This window comes from Pelodiscus sinensis, chromosome 7 (assembly GCF_049634645.1).
Source record: "Pelodiscus sinensis isolate JC-2024 chromosome 7, ASM4963464v1, whole genome shotgun sequence".
Taxonomy (NCBI): domain Eukaryota; kingdom Metazoa; phylum Chordata; order Testudines; family Trionychidae; genus Pelodiscus; species Pelodiscus sinensis.
This window is the reverse complement of record NC_134717.1, coordinates 39,741,184-39,758,718: the sequence shown is the minus strand read 5'-3', so window position 1 is coordinate 39,758,718 and position 17,535 is coordinate 39,741,184. Positions and strand designations below refer to the sequence as shown.

The following is a 17,535-nucleotide window of genomic DNA, read 5'->3' as shown; positions in this document are numbered from 1 at the left end:
GTGGGATTCTTTCCTGATTATCCCCTTTAAAAACACTCAAGTCAGTGCTTTCTGACAAAATTATACTCAAGTCTTTGGATGAGAGCTAATACCTAGAATGACGATTGATATAGTACATGATATTCTTTCTAAAAATATTTTCACATTAATATATTTGTTTATTCACTTAAATAACATTTTAAGAATATGTCACAAAAGATGCTATGGAAATGCTATTTAGATACAATTATAGATCAGTACTTTATTTATAAAAGTAAATAAATAATATAAAACTGTAGCACAAGAACTATATAAAAACAGTACACAAAATACATACAATTGCTACAAATGTACAATTTAACAAGTCGTCTTTCACAAAATAAGTTAACTATGCGTTGTACTATATTTATATGTTCCTTCTCTCTGGCATAGTAGTTCTCTCTGGCATAATAGTTCTATCTTATTCAAATATTTTCAATCTTCCTAAAGATCTGGTAATAACATGATAACTATGTGCCTTTCTTGGATTAGAAAAATAATGTTAAATCTAAATCAACCCATTACTTCCCAGAGTCCCTGAAGCGTGAATCCATCCTTCAGTTTCTCTATTGCTAGTCCCAGTTCTTCTGAAAATACAGGTTCCCGATCTTGTTGCTTTTTTGGAGGTGAAGGGCAAAGGAGGGACAAGCAAATAAAAGACAAATTGAATTAAAATCTGTGAATAGTGAATTATTAAATAATATACATTTTACTATGTTAAGCTGATCTTACCTTATTACCATCAGCAAAGTAAGCCTACAAAAAGAAAAAAAAAAAACCTATCATAAATGCACCCAAATGATTTAAATTGTTTTATTATGCAATTTTAAAGAATACTTTCCCCATTTACCATTAATACTTTTTATATCTATACAGAGGTACTTTAGGCTTCTCGCTTCCATTAAAAAATTCCCTTTAAAAATGAATTTTGGTGTTAAAATCCTTTTTATTTAAAATTGTATTTGGCATGTTTTCTGAGATTTATAAGTATGCTTGGTAGCTTCTTTTATTTTTATTTTATAAATAAAATTCACTCTGGGTTGAAATTTACTATGCAAAGTTTCAATCAAAAAGCAGTTTCTTAATACAGTATGAAGTAGTCAAACTACATTAACTGCTAAAATGTCCATTATTCATAATAAAGCTATTTTTGTTTAGTTAACATTTGTTTTCAGATTAATTTTAGTCTGATGCCACACTCACAGTTCCTGCCTCACATGCAGCAACAGCTACTATTTAATTTCTAAAAATGGGCCCTTCATAATATATTAAGGCATGTGCACAAAAATTTAAAACAACATCAAAATGATTAGTCAACAACACTAATGGACTAAACTGACACTTAGGCAAAGTTATTCCTGTTTCAGGCACAGACCTGTACAAAGAGGTGGGCTTTAAGGCACCCTTGAAAAATCAGACATTCTGAGACAAGCAAGAGAAATTCCAGAGTCAAGGGCTCTTCTCTGAGAGGTCCATGCCTGCAGCTCCAAGATCTCTAAATCCAGGGACTTAGCAGCAGCAACAACAACAATAACAACAAAAAAGTGTCTCAAGTGACCTCAGCTGTCTTGGTATGCTCTCAAATAGGCATGAAATCACACAGGACTGTACAGAATACTAACCCCTTCAATTACAATAGAAGACTATTAAGAAGCCAGCATTTGGAGTTCAGATGAAATGTGTTCCCTGTGGTAACTACTGCTAAGCAAGTAGATCAATATATTCTCAATCACCTATAGCTTCCAAATATTATCTTAGAGTGGTTATATGCAGAGCACATTAGATCTATCTAAAAAGTGGATGTGACAGACAAAATCCAAATATAAGAGAAAAGGAAAACTGATGAAAGCTCATAGAAATAACAAAAATCCTGGGCACTAAAGAAAAAAACACAGAAGAAAAGGAAAAAAGGAAAGGAACTTACAGCCTAAGAGGAGGGGAAAAAAAGATGAAGGTTAGCAGGATAGATAAGGTATAGGAAAGAAGAAAAGGGCAAACTAGTAGGGTGGAATTTAGGATTATTGCTCCTATCAAATTTCGAAGATGAGCTATAACAATATGTATAACCCTATACAAATACTTGTGCACTCTACTGTTTATACTAAAAAGTAGTTTCTAGATATGGGAAAAGGACAACACTGAAAATTATTTCAGAAAAGATTCCACTTTATTAATATATCCTCTTGTATTTTTATTAATGGAAGTTGTGGGTGCTAATCACTTCTTCAAATTAGATTTAGAGGCAATATTTAATATCACTTTTTCCTAAAATCTTGTGGGGGCAAATATTTAGGCAATCTTCTAGGCATGACAACACTATCATGTCAATCTGCCCAGAAAGAATGCAGTATTAATCTGTAAAACCTGATTAAGGTACAGTAGGGTCTAAAAGCCTGTAAAGCATGTTGCAAGTTGCCTGTGACTGCTACTTTAAATGCCAACTATCTTGAGTGTCAATAACTATTTGAAATACAGTTTTTTCTAAATAGTGTTGAAAAAAATTACAAGTCTCAGAGGGATAGTCATTGTAGTCTGTAACTTTAAAAAAATGAACAGTTCTGTAGCACCTGAACAACTAATAAATATATGTAGTATCATGAGTTTTCATGGGCAAAATTCCAACTTATCTGAAGAAGTCATTTTCCCCATGAAAGCTCATGATACTACATATATTTTTGTTTGTCTCTAAGGTGCCACAGGGCTACTCGTTATTTACAGTTAGAAACTACAATATACTTTTGCACTTTATGCCCAAAACCAATCTAAATAAGTTATATAACATCAAAAGACTCAACATATCTTTTAGCAGAAATCTAAGTCTAAAGATTGATATTTAAATAATCAAACAGTAATTGTTTTTCTGGAAAAGTTTACCACAAAAGCATCTGTCTGTTCATCAGATTCTATTTCCACATCATCATGAACCTGTTCCACTGTCAAATCTTCAAGAGGCTGAGGCTGTAAATAGAGGTAACAAAATTAAAAAATACAAGTATATATATTTTTAGTGTATTTTTTGTATTTCTTATGTTAGTGCAATGCTGCATGTAGCATCTGCAATAAAAGGAACAGAATACCTTTTCTTCCATTTCATAATCCACTCCAAATATAGGACTAGCTGAATAAACTCTATGTAGTGAATTTATTTCTTTCACTGCCTCCTGTAGTTTCTCCACAGGGTCTATTTTAAAACCAAGTACATATCCTCCACTCTACAAGAAGGGAAAAATACATATTTAAATGAAGTAATTTTTACTATATAAAATATATTTGTTGTTAGATAGGAACCCACCAAATTCACAACAATGACAAACACGTAACAGACCATGAAATCTGGTTTTATGTGTGCTATACCTTACACCACACAGATTTCACGAGGAAAACCAGAGTTTCTCAAACTGGGGGCCTGAGCAAAAGGGAGTTGCAACTGCATTGCACTACTGTCACCTTAACTTCCACACTGCCTCCAGAGCTGGGCAGCCAGACAGCAGTTCTACTGGGCAGGTACCCAGCTCTGAAGGCAATACCCTGCCAGCAGCAGTGCAGAAGTAAGAGTGGCAATACTATACCATACCATTCTTAGCTCTGAAAGCAGACCTGCCACTAGCAGCAGCACAGAGCTGGACCACTGCCAGCAGCCATCGTTTTCTAGCTGCCCAGCTGTGAAGGCAGCACTGCCTCCAGCAGCACTGAAAAATTAAGGGTAGTAGTTCTGTGACCCCTCTGCCCCAACCTCATTTTTGGGTTTAGGATCCCTACAATTACAACACTGTGAAGTGTCAGATTTAAATTGATGAAATTATAAAATTTACTATTTTAAAATCCTGAGAGAGAATTTGACCAAAATGGACAGAAAATTTGTAGACCACATACTTCCTTCTGAAAGTCAATTCTTAATATTAGGGCTGTCAAACGATTAAAAAATTCAGTCATGATTGAGTGATTACAAAATTTAATCGCAATTAATCGTGTGTGCCTCCCCTTTGACACACCACGGCAGCGTTTCAACAAGGCAGCGCTGCATGGAGCCTGGGATCAGCTTGAGTCCCGAGCTGACCCCGGGCTCCATGCAGCACTGCCCCTTTGAAGCACCAGGGCAGCGTTTCCAAGGGGCAGCACAAGACCGGTCCCAGGGTAAGCTGGAGTGCCAAGCAGATCCCCAGCTCTGCATTGCGCTGCCCCTTGGAAACACTGCCCCAGCGGAGCCCGGAATCAGCTGGGCATTACAGCTGATCCCCAGTATGGAAGTTAAAGACTAGTTGACTAGTCAACTATCCGATAAGCAAATGCTTATCAGATAGTCAACTAGTGAACTAGTTGATCTCCTTCGCTCCCCCATTAATGCCTGTGATTAACATGTTAAAAAATGTAACGCTTTAATCCTGGACTGTGTTAATCACAGGCGTTAACGCATGTCAAATGACAGCCCTACTTAATATTAACAATAAGGACCTTATAACACCATTTTATACATTTCAAACTGCTGTACAGACCCTAGATAAAATTCTGGCCCACTGACTTCCAGTGAGCTAGGATTTTACCCCCTGTAAAGTATATAAGCTATGCATTATTATTATGTTTTACAAATGAGAAACAGAATCATGGTGAGGTTAAAAGAAAACACAAAATTAGTGTTAAGTCTAGAATCTGTATTTAGGAGTTTTGAACTGCTCAATAAGTCCTTAGTTCATTAGATCAAAGTGCTAATACTAAGGGCAGCTTTTCAGTGATTATGAATGCATCTGATTTAGCCAAAATAGCTTTTTTATCTGTAGAGACATTTTTGATCATGGTCACTGGTGGTAATTACAAATCTGCCACAGAGAGTAGAAAAGAACAAGGCATTACTTAAATGCATAACAAGGCATTACTTAGATAAACAACAAATTAACTGGTCATGCTGGCCAGTAGGTGTTTGAGACCTCATGAATGAGCTCGCTCACTCATAATCTTTGTTCCGTAAATTCACAACTCAACAGCCATATTTTCACCACAATTTTGGCCTCGTATACAGTCAAGTTTACTTGAATTTAAATTCTAAAGAGCATTCAGGAGTTCAGTCTATTCATTGCTTTAAAATAGCACACTGATTATCAGAATTACGTGGTTTTATAGATAAATATGAAAATAATTAAATAATACTATTAAATCTTACCTGCTGAGAACTTTCTATGACAAGTGCCAAGCCAAATTTTGAGTCTCTAATCTTTATTGAACGCTGGTTATAAAATGAAGAGAGGCAAATACATTTTTTAAAAATAATGTTCTTTAATTAGTCGATACAAACATCTGTTAATACTATTTACTGCAATTATCAGTTTTGAATGTGTGGCATCTTCAGCCACTTGCAATTTCAAATCTGAACCACTGGCATCTGGAGGAGGAAATTCCATCAGAAATGATGGCAAGGTCTGGGCAATGTTCCTTTCTGAAAACTCCGATCACAAGATGAATTCCAGAGGTCATATACATTGGTGTACACTACTGGCATTGGAGCACTGCTGGGATTGTAAGCACCATGGAAATCAGAAATGCAGATCAGATTCCAGGATCTGTCTCTTTATCCTGAACAACTTGATTTTTCATGAAATTGTGATAGTAAATGTGCTCTACAAAAAATATAGCCTTCTCTCAGATAAGAGCATGCAACTCCCATTAAGTTCAATGTGAGCTAGCTCTGTGAACTGAAGGTTGGAATTTGACCCATATCATACAATATTTAGGTTTTAAAAGGATTGCTGAGGTTGAGATACTTACAATTTGCAGATATGGTATGCTGACATTAAAGCTGTCATTCATATTAGCATGCCAAACTATTCTCACATTAGTAATGAAAAAGGTTCCCAGATTTCCCTATAAAAAAGAGAGATCAGAATTCCTTTGAAATGTAGGGTTTGCTCTTATTTGCAGACCCTACTCACATCCAGTGTTTCCTCTAAGCTGTGCTGCCGCACAGCTTCACAAAGGATTGGGCAAGGCTGGTAATCACCTGTAAAACTGTGCTGCAGCGCAGCTTAGAGGGAACACTGCTCATGTTCTCCACTGAAATAGGACTCCACACTGAGTTCAATCAGGATTTGATGCTGTCTAACTGAAATCAGTGGAAATGTTTTCACTAACTTCAATGGAAGCAGAAGGTCTTAAAATAGCGATTGCTATTAATGGAGCAAAGCAGGATCACACTATAGTGCAGTGAACCTTACAAAAGTACACAAAACTTTCAAGAGTTGTCCACTATATAGTTCTAGAACTGGTGTACTGTTCAAGTACAATGGCATGTGAGTTAAATTTAGGTGACTATGAAGATGTGTGCCAAAATCAAAACTAGAGTGTAAAGAACTCTTTTACTCATCATGACTGATCTTATGCCCATTTTTAACTAAAATTACACAAATAACAACTTCCATTTTGTTCCATGTGCTAAACAAGTACAAAGTAGTAGTGTCCTGGAGCATAACGGACATATTATACGTGCCACTTGCAATTAATTGTCATCCCCCTCCTCAAGAAATAATTTTCTATTCCAATGTTTTCAGTTGTTAGCAACTAAAAGACAGAAAAACATGTATAGGCAGTCCCCGGGTTACGTACAAGATAGGGACTGTAGGTTTGTTCTTAAGTTGAATTTGTATGTAAGTTGGACCTGGTACATATTGTAGGGGAAACTCTAGCCAAACATTTCTCCAGAGCTCAGTTTTATTCTCCCACACCTCACTTCCCTCAGTCCTTTATTCTCAAGCTGAGGTGTCTGCTGAGAAAAGCCGCTCCGCGTCTCCCTGGTCTGCTGGGGGGTGGGGGGGGGGGGGGTCGCTAGCTTCACGTCTCCCTGGTCTGCTGGAGGGAAGCAGCTAGTGTGGGGTTGCCTCACCCCGTTTGTAAGTAGGGATCCGATGTAAGTCGGATCCATGTAACCCGGGGACTGCCTGTACTCAAAAACTGCAAATAGGCTATAAAAATATGCAACAAAGTGTTTTAGAAATAGCAGGGTATACTTTTAGGATGATACACATAGAATTAGTCTCTCAAATACTTCTTGTTAATAGGAGTTGCGTATCTAATTTCTCGTGTATAGAACTGAAACACTCTCACAAATGCTATGACAGGTTGCTAAGAGGAGTAGTCTGTTATACTGAATAGCATACACACAAAATAGACTGATGAGTGATAGAAATGTAGCCGTGTTAGTCTGGGGTAGCTGAAGCAAAATGCAGGACAATGTAGCACTTTAAAGACTAACAAGATGGTTTATTAGATGATGAGCTTTCGTGGGCCAGACCCACTTCCTCAGATCAAATAGTGGAAGAAAGTAGTCACAACCATATATACCAAAGGATACAATTAAAAAAATGAACAAATATGAAAAGGACAAATCACACTGCAGAACAGGAGGGGGATGCGGGGGGGGGGGGAAGGAAGGAAGGTAAGTGTCTGTGAATTGATGATATTAGAGGTAGGGAGAGTGGGATGTTTGTGAGTTAATGGTATTAGAGGTGATAATTGGGGAAACTATCTTGGTAATGGGTGAGATAGTTCAAGTGTTTGTTGAGTCCTTTTTGGAAAGTGTCGAATTTTAACATGAATGACAGTTCAGAGGATTCCCTTTCAAGTGCAGATGTAAGAGGTCTTTGTAGCAGAATGCAGGTGGTTAAGTCATTGAGAGAGTGTCCTTTCTGGTTAAAATGGCAAGAAACTGTTTTTTCTTTGTGATCTTGTCTGATATCTGTTTTGTGGGCATTAATAAATAGACTGCTTCTCGTGTAACCCACTCATGAACTAAACCGAAAGAGAATTCCTGTGAGGTTATAGAACTAAAATAGTACAGTTGCTAGGAAGATGAAAAACAAAGCCCGGTTTTAGTAAAATTGTATATACTCTCATTTTAAATATACCTGGTCACTAGATAAATTCCAGACTCCATTGATTTTGTCATATACTTGTTCTTGTGGTAGTAATCTCAGTTGCTTATTTTGAATCAATGCACTTCTCAGCTTAAGATCACGGTACATTTTAGAAGTTTCATAAGCTCTTAAAAAAAAAGCCAAAACTGAAGATTTCAATGTTTTTCATAGTTCATGTTAACACAGATTTGTAAAATATTTCATATTTCCCAGCTCAATTATCTACATTGTACAAATAAATTGAGAACTAAATAGAATAGCTATGAATTTTTTGAGAAACAAAGTATTTTAAAAATTACATTTGAGCTTGAAGTATTTTTTGTTTTTTTGCAATGTTCTGATGCATGCTGTCACTTTATTATACCTTACAATGCTCATTCATCCATTAGAGCACAACCAAAGCCTTGCTTTTCACACACTATATATAGTATAGACATTGGGAAACATTTAATATTCAGCTCAGATTAGGCACAAATATGCTGTAAAATACACACAAATCACTATTTCACAGTTCTTTTTAAAATTATTTATCTCATGTAGGTCAGTGTTCATGTCATTAGACCAGAGGCAGGCAAATACCAGCAGCCCACGGGCCAGATCAAGCCAGATCAGCTATTGCAGCTCCCGTTGGCTGTGGATCACCATTCCCTGGGAGCTATAAGAAGGGGTGTTCTGGTCCGTGCTGCTCCCAGTTGCTCCCATTGGCCGGGAACAGCGATCCACAGCAAACAGGAGTTGTGATCGCCAGTACCTGCAGCCATGCAAGCAAATATAGAAGCAGCAGCCTGCCAGGGGCTAACTCTGATGAATTGCCACTGTGTTATTGCCCACACCTGCATTAGAATATGTTCATGTTCACCTCTATATAGCTTATTCTTTAGGAGTGAAATCATGGCCACATTGAAGTCAATGAGTTTTTCATGATTTCTCCTTTGATTTACACATAATGATTCATTAGTACTATGCTAATATTTCAGTTAAACATACTTTATGTATTAATATTGATTTTTATCTTGAAAGAAGTTGAATATTAGCTCCAGTATTATTTAGAAAACAGAAAACTTTTTTCTCCCTGATATCACACAGGCTACTTTAAACCACAGGAATTGTTTAAAATAATTATTTTAAACGAATTTTGTTTTAAAAAATATTCTAGTGCATTTATGGACGAAGATGAATGTTTTTGATGCAGATCAATTGACAAATTTTATTTAAATCAAAACAAAGTTAAGCCAAAATCACTTTGTGACTCTTCAACAGAATGTAAGAAGGACCCAGTCGAAGAATACAAAAATGTTTAGTTTCACCGAAAACCTGTTCAAACAGAATTTTTTTCAGGTTTACACCAGAGTTACTGTAACTTGTGCTGTACTAGGGCCAGAGGTTGAAGTCTTCAGTCAAGCAACATTCTAATTTGAGTAAAAGTTTTGGCTGAGCCAAGGTGTAGAATATAATCCTTGGTCAATAATATATATGAAATCTGTTTTATGGTATTTATTCAATTGGACTCATAGGCTTTCTGCTTTTTCTTTCTCCCCCCACAATAAACTTTCTTGCTCAGATTTCAAATACTTCTGTGGACTTTACATATGCAAGAGTGACAGGTGCATCAGTGACAGCAATCCCAAATTCTGCATGATACCCGACTTAAAATAATGATTAATTATTTTAAACATTATAGTAAGAATAGTACCTGTGTACAGCAATAACTGAAGTGAAGAGCCTGGGACTACCAGGAACCACATTAGTAAATATGAACTCGAACCGTGTATTGTTACATTTAGTTAATATATAAAGAGCTTCTGTCTGGCCTCGTAGTTTCTATAGGAAAAATGGTTAATATTTAACATTTTGACATTACAGCATCCTGACTATGAGCAAGACACTCAACAATCCAAGCATAATTTATTTTGTTATAGTCTAATTATAACCATTTAAAATGAAATTCTGGCCCCAGGGAAGTTTCACTGATTTCCTGGCCTCCTGGTCATTGAAATCCTGGCCCCACTGAAGTCTCCATTTTCCCCAAAATTTTTATAATAATAAACCCACTCCGTATTAAAAATTAAAAGTTTATTTCTAAATATTTAAAATAAAAATGTCAGTACTATTGTATTTATCTGATTAAAGATGAACTTTCAGATGAATTAGTGCAATGAGCATATGTGGAACTTTTACACATTTTTAGTTTAAGAAGTATTTTGAAACTTACTGAGTTAGCAGTTCTTGTAGTTATATTTATAATGCAGTTGTAACCAACAGCTAAAAATAGGGGGGGAGGGGGAGAAAAGCACAATTTTGATAAGAAGAACATTTTCTGTTATACAGAACAATACATTTAGAGCATTGCTTGGGACACTGTTAGAAGCCCACATTCTGATTGTCTGTGTGGATCATTATTTCATACCTGTTACCTGCTGGAATCTCACCCTTAAAAATAAAAAATCCTATCACCTTTATATTTAATATAGTTGCAAAGATCCCACAAGATAAGAGTGCAAAAATAATAAAAGCAGTTTGGGTGAGGGACTGGATGACAGAAACAATTTGAACAAAGGAGAATGGGAAGAGAATGAGGGGACAGAAGAAAAAAAAGGTAACATATTTAAAATGTTTGATTTCCCCATCTACATAAGTTTTTGTTATAACAATTAAGACCCCAATCCTTAAATTCTTCATCTGAGCAGACCTACTGAATTAGTTAGGGACTCAGTCTGAAGCCAATTGGTGTTTTGTCACTGACTGCAACAGAAGCAGGCCCAAACCCTACCAAAAATTAATTGGTCTATTCATCTGAGTAACGGTAGCGGAACTGGAACCTAAATTGGGACATGCTCAATATCAATTTAGGCTCCAGTTATGTAAATAAATCTAAATAGGATTATCTTCTTGAAAGGATCCCTATGCAGGATTGGGACCTTAATTTTTATAATAGAAAATGAGTTGAAAGTAGCTGCTGAATGAACATGGGACTTCTAGGAAATATGATAAAATAATGAGGATACAAATAATCCAGGAAATCTTAATAAATGGTTATTAAAAGTAAGCATAGTCAAAAGAGTAGGGTCAAGGCATTCATGGCCTTCTTCTCCTAGCAAATATTTACAGAAATTATATAAATATAATTTACATAGACCAGTGCTGCAACAATGAATTATGTAAAGGCCAGCTAGGCAGCTAGTTGTGGGGAGATTCTTCAGTCTTGAAACCTAGGGTATGTATAATGGCAGGTAAAAGGATAAGGATGCTTATATCTTTACACGATGTACAAGGCAATCTTTCCTGGTATTTTTTTATTAATACTAATCTCAAAGTCAACATTCAGCAGCTGCACTGATATCCATTATGACATAATCTAAAATTAGCAACTCACAGGAGTCATATTAATACTTGTGGCACTTGTCAATATATTACCATATATGTACTAGATAATGCATTGATTATAAGATACTCAATTTGTAAATATCTAAAAAGTTGTAGGATAGAATTGCCTCTACTTATAGCAGAAGCGAATTTGTCCTTGAGACGATAAGCAAACTTTGTTTATCTTAAAAAAATATCATCATAAATACATAATGCAATATAGGGGAGATTTGACTTTGTGAGCATGGGGACTTGCACTTTCTTGGCTATTGGAAATTGTGTAACTTGAGCAAAATGTCTGCTAAACAAATATGCCCAGATATACAGTGCTTTTCTGCAAGCTACTTATTAAAATTCTTAACTTTAAGCACCTGAGCAGTTTCTTTCACTACTCATATAATTGAAGTTAGACGTGTTTATGTAGCTTGCTTAATCATGGCCTAGGATAGTAAATTATATGTTTGCGAAGAGAGAAAAACCAAGGATCAAGATTAAAGCAGAATAAAAAGGGGGTAACAGCACATACTTATATGACAAGTGGGGAATTCAAAGTACAGTAAAACAAAATGATTCCTCCAAACTTCCATATTCCACAGACTTAAAAAAAAACTGTAAGACACTCTGTTATCTTCAGAATTCTAGTTTGAGAAATTATTATTACACATGGACACTTTATTTAGGAATTATTTTATTAGTTCCTATTACTGCTGAAGGAATAATGAATACCTGGTGAATTATTGTTATGGTAGGTAGCAATGGGAGACTGAAGACTTTGCAGTAGCATACCATATTAGACTGTAATTGTATTGCTGTACACCTTAGTGTTGTGAAAATTCAGCATAATATCATCTAAGAAAATACAAAACTTTTACTCATCTTAACTAAAGAGGTTACTTACAAAGATTGACTCTAGGTAAAGCCAATGAGTGCCATATAATTCGTAAATTTGTCACTAGAAGTCTACCTGGAAACAAAGAATGAAACATTTTTAATTCAATTTAAAACTGTCCAGATTAAATGTGAGACTTCAAAATTGCTCCATGAAATGTAACACAAACATAGCTGCCTCCCTCCTTCTTCCTGAAAAACCCTACAAGTCAAATGCCAATATTGATCATTCTTCTAATATAAAAACCTTTAATTTAGATAGAGTTCATTACCACCATAGATCAGAGGGGTAGCCGTGTTAGTCCTCGTCGCTACCACCATAGAATGACACTGAATCATGCTCAGCACCTATGTCAAGATCCCACTGGAGGAATGGGTTTCTCCCAGGTGACTAGGTAGCTACCAGTGCAACAGTGGCTGTGAACTTTAAATGGGTCTCATACATAAAAAGGGAGCTTGAAGCAAACAACTCGTATAGAGTTGTCAGCTAGAGAAAGGACTAAAGGCTTGTTACAAGAAAGATCTCTCATAGGCTATGTCTACACTGCCATTTTTTTTGGCAGAAGATATGCAAATCATGCTCTCATTTGCATATATTCTGCTGATTCTTTTTGCGGAAGAGGTTTTGCCACTAAAAAGCCCGGTGTAGACGGGACCATTTGTAGGAAAAAAAGCCCTTTTTCGCAAGATCCTGTAAACCTCATTTTTATGTGTGTGATTTGCATATCTTCTGCCAAAAAAAAAAAAATGGCAGTGTAGACATACCCATAGTGGCAACTAGAGAGGAAGGAAACAATTTCCCATATAAAGCAGGGTGACTTTTTTTGACCAACAGTTTATTCACTGAAAAAATGCAGTTTTTGGTCAGCTACAAGTATTTGGAAACGTTTTAGAATATTTAAATAGTTTCAGTCAAACCAAAACAAAATAACTTTTGCTAATGTTAAAACAAATACTGCTGACACTGTGTATGAAACTGAACTAGATTTACTTGATGGACAGGAAAGATGGTGGCAACAGCAATGCAACTGTCTTCCTTAGAACGTTTACTCCAGTCATTAGGCTTCTCACCTGGGATGTGAAAGAGACCCAGGTATAGTTTCCCCCATCTCTATGATGGGGGAAAAAGGATATGAACTTGGATCTCCCATATTTCAGAAGACTTCCCAACCACGGTTCAGGGAATTCTGGCAGGTCTCTCTCAATCTCTTCAACAGTTGTGGGAGCAGGGACTTGAATTTGGGTCTTTCCCCCCTCAGATGAGCCACAGCTGCCACAGTCATTCTCAGTCTCCTTCTAGCCCAGTAACTACTGAAATATTTTATACAGAGCAGAATAGCTTCAACAGGAATGACCGAGACACCTGCTTCACAATATCTCACAGCCTACCAAAATATTTCTAATGGTGAAATTCTTTCCTTCTTTCTGAAAATTATGCATTCACGATCCACTCCTGTTCCTATTGAAGTGTGTGGGACTATTTCCTAGGGATGTTAGCAAGTGTCAACTAGTCAACCACCTGATAAGCATAAGCTTATCAGGTAATTGAGTGGAGTATCGACTACTCATTTCCCCCCACCTTGCTGCCTCTATGAGAGGCAGAGAACAGGAGCCATGCTGGGGGAAGCCATCTTAAGAGATGATTCCCCCCAGCACCATCTCCGTGGTGCTACTTGCCCCCTCTGCTGCACCTATCAGAGGCAGGAGAGGGGGGGACGGACAGAAGAGGCTGCTGCAAAGCTGCCCCTCCGTGGACAGGGGCTTCTGTTGCCAAGCAGCCCCTGTTCACGGTGGGTTGGGCTAACCGCGAACAGGGGCTACTGGACTCAGCGTGAGCTGAGACCTAGCAGTCCCGTCTTGCAGTAATCTAGGATGCTGTGCCTCTGCATTTTAAATGTAGTAAGAGCCTGACAGAACTACCCCTGCTGCAGCTCTGCAGAGTGGCCCTTATTGACTAATTGCGTAGTCGATACAATTTGTATTGACTACCCAATTAGCTGGGGGGGAAGGGGCTTGAATCCCCCAATTAGCTGGGGGGGAAGGGGCTTGAATCCCCCATCCCCAGTCTCTGGAGGCTGATGCCTTACCCATTAGACCACTGGAGGACCCAGCCCACCAATGTACCTTTAGCGGCTCCTTACCCTCAAGTGGTGCCAGTTCCAGACATGGGCATGCTGGTAGTGGGTGCTCAAGGTGTTGGCAACTTAACATTCATAGTGTTCCCCTTGACTTCAGTGACAACCACTTTAAACCCTCAAAGATTAAACTAAATTAGAAATTACGAAGATGAGAATTTCATGAATTACACACTTACCTCTGTCTCCATTGTTTCCTTTGGTATCTTCAATAGAATCTAAACAGTCTATAAGAACCTCTCCTGGTCTCATTTTCATTTGTCTAAAACAAGGTAATTTATTTCATTTGGATATTATTGATTTATTTATTCATTTCCATTTAACCAGGCTATGAAATACTCTGATCTAGATATAACAAAATAAGTTATAATTAAGATATTATTGGGTTTACCGTTTCGGACCCTGCAAAGTAATGATCATTTTTACTCCCACGTATTCCTTTTTTAACATGTCCCAAACAAGTGCAATATTCCATGAGCTGCTATAAGAGCTATATGTGTTTGTCACATCTGAAAGTCAGGTACTAAGAGAGATAATTTCAATGGAGATGATATACAGTTCAAAGCTCACATTGCTTTTTAGATAAACTGAATTTAAATTCCCTGTCTTATTTGCTGTTTAGTCTCACGTGTTTTCTTTTGGCATCTCTACTTTCTAAATATTATGTCAGGATTGTCTAAATGATAAATCTGTTGCTGTTATCTAGAGCAGTTATTTGCAGTGAATGGAAAGGTTTTTTTGCTACTTGTTGCTTTACTGCTCTCCACCTTGCCAGATTATCCCCCTTTCAAGAGTCTGCTGTGTCTTGTGTGTCCCCAAGTTTCAACTCACTTAAAAACTTATAAAATCAGACATAAATATGAAAGTGTCACAGCACACACTATTACTGAAAAATTGCTTACCTTCTTTTACCATATAATTATTAAAATAAATTACTTGGAATATAAATATTGTACTTACATTTCCACGTATAGAATAAAGAGTAGCATAAACAAATCATCTATGAAATTTTAGTTTTTACAGGCTGAACCTTTATAACGTGGACTTCTTTTGTCTGGTAATATCTGAGGTCTGGCATCCATGGATGCTCCAGGGCTGGAGGTCTCACAGAGAAAACCTAGGGGTCCCACATCCCCAAAGCTTCCAGAGCACTGAAAATGCAGGTTGAAACTTTCTTAACCAGGATTCTCTGGTCTGGCAACATCCATGGTCCGGCACAGCTGTTGCAGTATCAGAGAGTTCTGGTGGAGGGCCAGCGGCAAGGATCCCTACGGGGCCACAGAGAGCTGACAATGGGGTTGCCCAGCATGGGGCAGCAGGGCTGCCAAGTGGAGTTGAGAGACCTGGTGCATAGCTGCCTGGCGGGGCTGGGAGCTGCAGCTTCCCCACAGGTCCTGGAGCTGCAGCGCAGCACATGTGGCTGCTCTGCTGGTCTTAGAGCTGCAGCGCAGCACATGTGGCTTCCCTGCAGGTCCTGGAGACACAGCACTATGCATGGCTGCACAGCGGGTCCCGGAGCTCCAGTGCCATGCATGCGGCTGCACAGTGGGCTCCGGAGACATAGCAGCAATGGCTGGCCAGCTGGGTCAGCAGGAGGTGGGGAGCCAGCCTGGAAGCCAGTGGGCTGGGCCAGGGGGGCTGATGACAGGGGTCCATAAATGACCTCCCCTGGTCTGGCAAAATCCCTCATCTGAAACTGGTCAGGTCCCACGGATTACAGACCAGGAAGGTCCAATCTGCAGCTGATTTCTGGTGCTCAAACTCAGGGATAGAGGAGCAGGGACTGGCATGGTCAGGAGAAGTCACTTGGCGCAGTGGTGCTCAGGAGCGCAGCCCTGCAGCCAAAAGCCCATGGCTGGGGCCCAGTGTTCAGTGGCTGGGAGCTGCCCCTGTCTACAGGGGGTCTGAGCTCCCCACAGACAGAGGCTGCTCCATATCCTATGGAGCAACCTCTGCAGGGAGCCTGGGCCTGCCTCAGACAGAGGCTGCTCCGCGGCAGCAGTCCCTGTCTGTGGGGGGGCATCCAAGCTCCCTGGGAACCACGCCCAGACAGGGGTGGTAGGCTGGAGCCGGTCTGTGTGGTGAGCTGGTTTTTAAAACGGCTCCCCTCACAAACCAGCTCCTGCTGCCACCCCATGCTGCTGCCGATCAGACCTCTGATAGAGAGGCAGCAGCACTTGGTATCAAGGAGCTCCCTGCGGTGGGACTGGAGTGAACTGGCTGCTGGCCCTGTCCCCAGGGACTACATGGTCACACAGCTATTCAATTATATGTTAAAATGTTATGCAATCACCTAGCTATTCAATTACATGTTATCTAACATCCCTAGTAAGTGACCTTGCACTCAAGGGCTATCATCTGACCAGGTTTTCCCCAGATATGGCCTCTTTGTGTGTGTTCCTTCTTTCCCTGTCTGAAGGCATTTTTAAAATAACATGAAATGTCTGGGGTTTCAAGTTTCAATGGGGTAGCCATGTTAGTCTGTAACTTGAAAAACAAGAAGTGCTGCGGCTCTGTAGAGAGTAACAGAAATACACCAAATCACGAGCTTTCATAGGTAAAGCCTAATGAAGTGGACCCCTTGGATTTACAAGAACAGACAAGCTGCAGCTCAGAGGATCCCAACTGATCCCACCCAGGCCCTGCTCGTGCAGAGGGGCTCATAGGCAGGTTCCCAACATGCACTGCTCCCACGTGGCGTGGCCAGTCACCCGCCTCTGGGTCGCTCCCTGAGCCAAGGCAGCCGCAGGCTGGGCTGTGCCGGGGAGCTGCCCGGGCCGGACCCGACTCCCCAAAGCGGCCCCGCCGCAGTGAGGCTGAAGGAGGCTGCTCGGGGGCGCCACTCACTGCGGGGAGATGTCGAAGCGCACATCCCTGTCCTCCCACAGAGCGTCCAGCACAGACGTCATCACTCCCCACAGTCCTCGCCAGGGTCCGCCGAGTTCTCTCCCGCGTCTGTCCCCTGCCTTGGCAACTGCGCGACGTAGCGCCGCGAGGACCAAACTTCCCAGGCGCCACCGCCGTTGGCTCCGCCCGCAGAGCCTGGGGCGGGGCTGCTCCTTCCAAGCTCGCGGCGCGCGGCCCTATTCTCAGACCGCGGAACTGGGCGCGAGCAGGAGGGGAGGGCGGGAAGTGTGGCTCGCGCTGCGGCGGAGGCGGTGTCCTCTGGCTCCTCCCTCTCTGCGGCCGGCCCAGACTCCCAGCCGCCGCAGTCAGAGCCCGCCTGCTGTGCA

At 39.7% G+C, this 17,535-nt stretch overlaps 1 protein-coding gene across 2 annotated transcripts; it reads right to left on the bottom strand.

Annotated features, from left to right (window-relative positions):
* Window positions 1-221: 221 nt before the first annotated feature.
* Window positions 222-17,449, bottom strand: BBS5 (Bardet-Biedl syndrome 5). Of its 2 annotated transcripts, XM_006118181.4 has the most exons (12): window positions 17,150-17,449; window positions 14,482-14,564; window positions 12,178-12,243; window positions 10,129-10,178; window positions 9,610-9,737; window positions 7,908-8,043; window positions 5,776-5,871; window positions 5,174-5,236; window positions 3,096-3,230; window positions 2,893-2,976; window positions 751-774; window positions 222-633 (listed from the first exon to the last, which is right to left on the bottom strand). In XM_006118181.4, the coding sequence occupies exons 1-12, from the start codon at window positions 17,209-17,211 to the stop codon at window positions 532-534; spliced, it is 1,029 nt and encodes a 342-aa protein (XP_006118243.1). In that variant the 5' UTR covers window positions 17,212-17,449; the 3' UTR covers window positions 222-531. The 2 variants fall into 2 exon arrangements, with proteins under 2 accessions (XP_006118243.1, XP_075789694.1); XM_075933579.1 differs by lacking the exon at window positions 5,174-5,236.
* Between the last annotated feature and the right edge of the window lie 86 nt (window positions 17,450-17,535).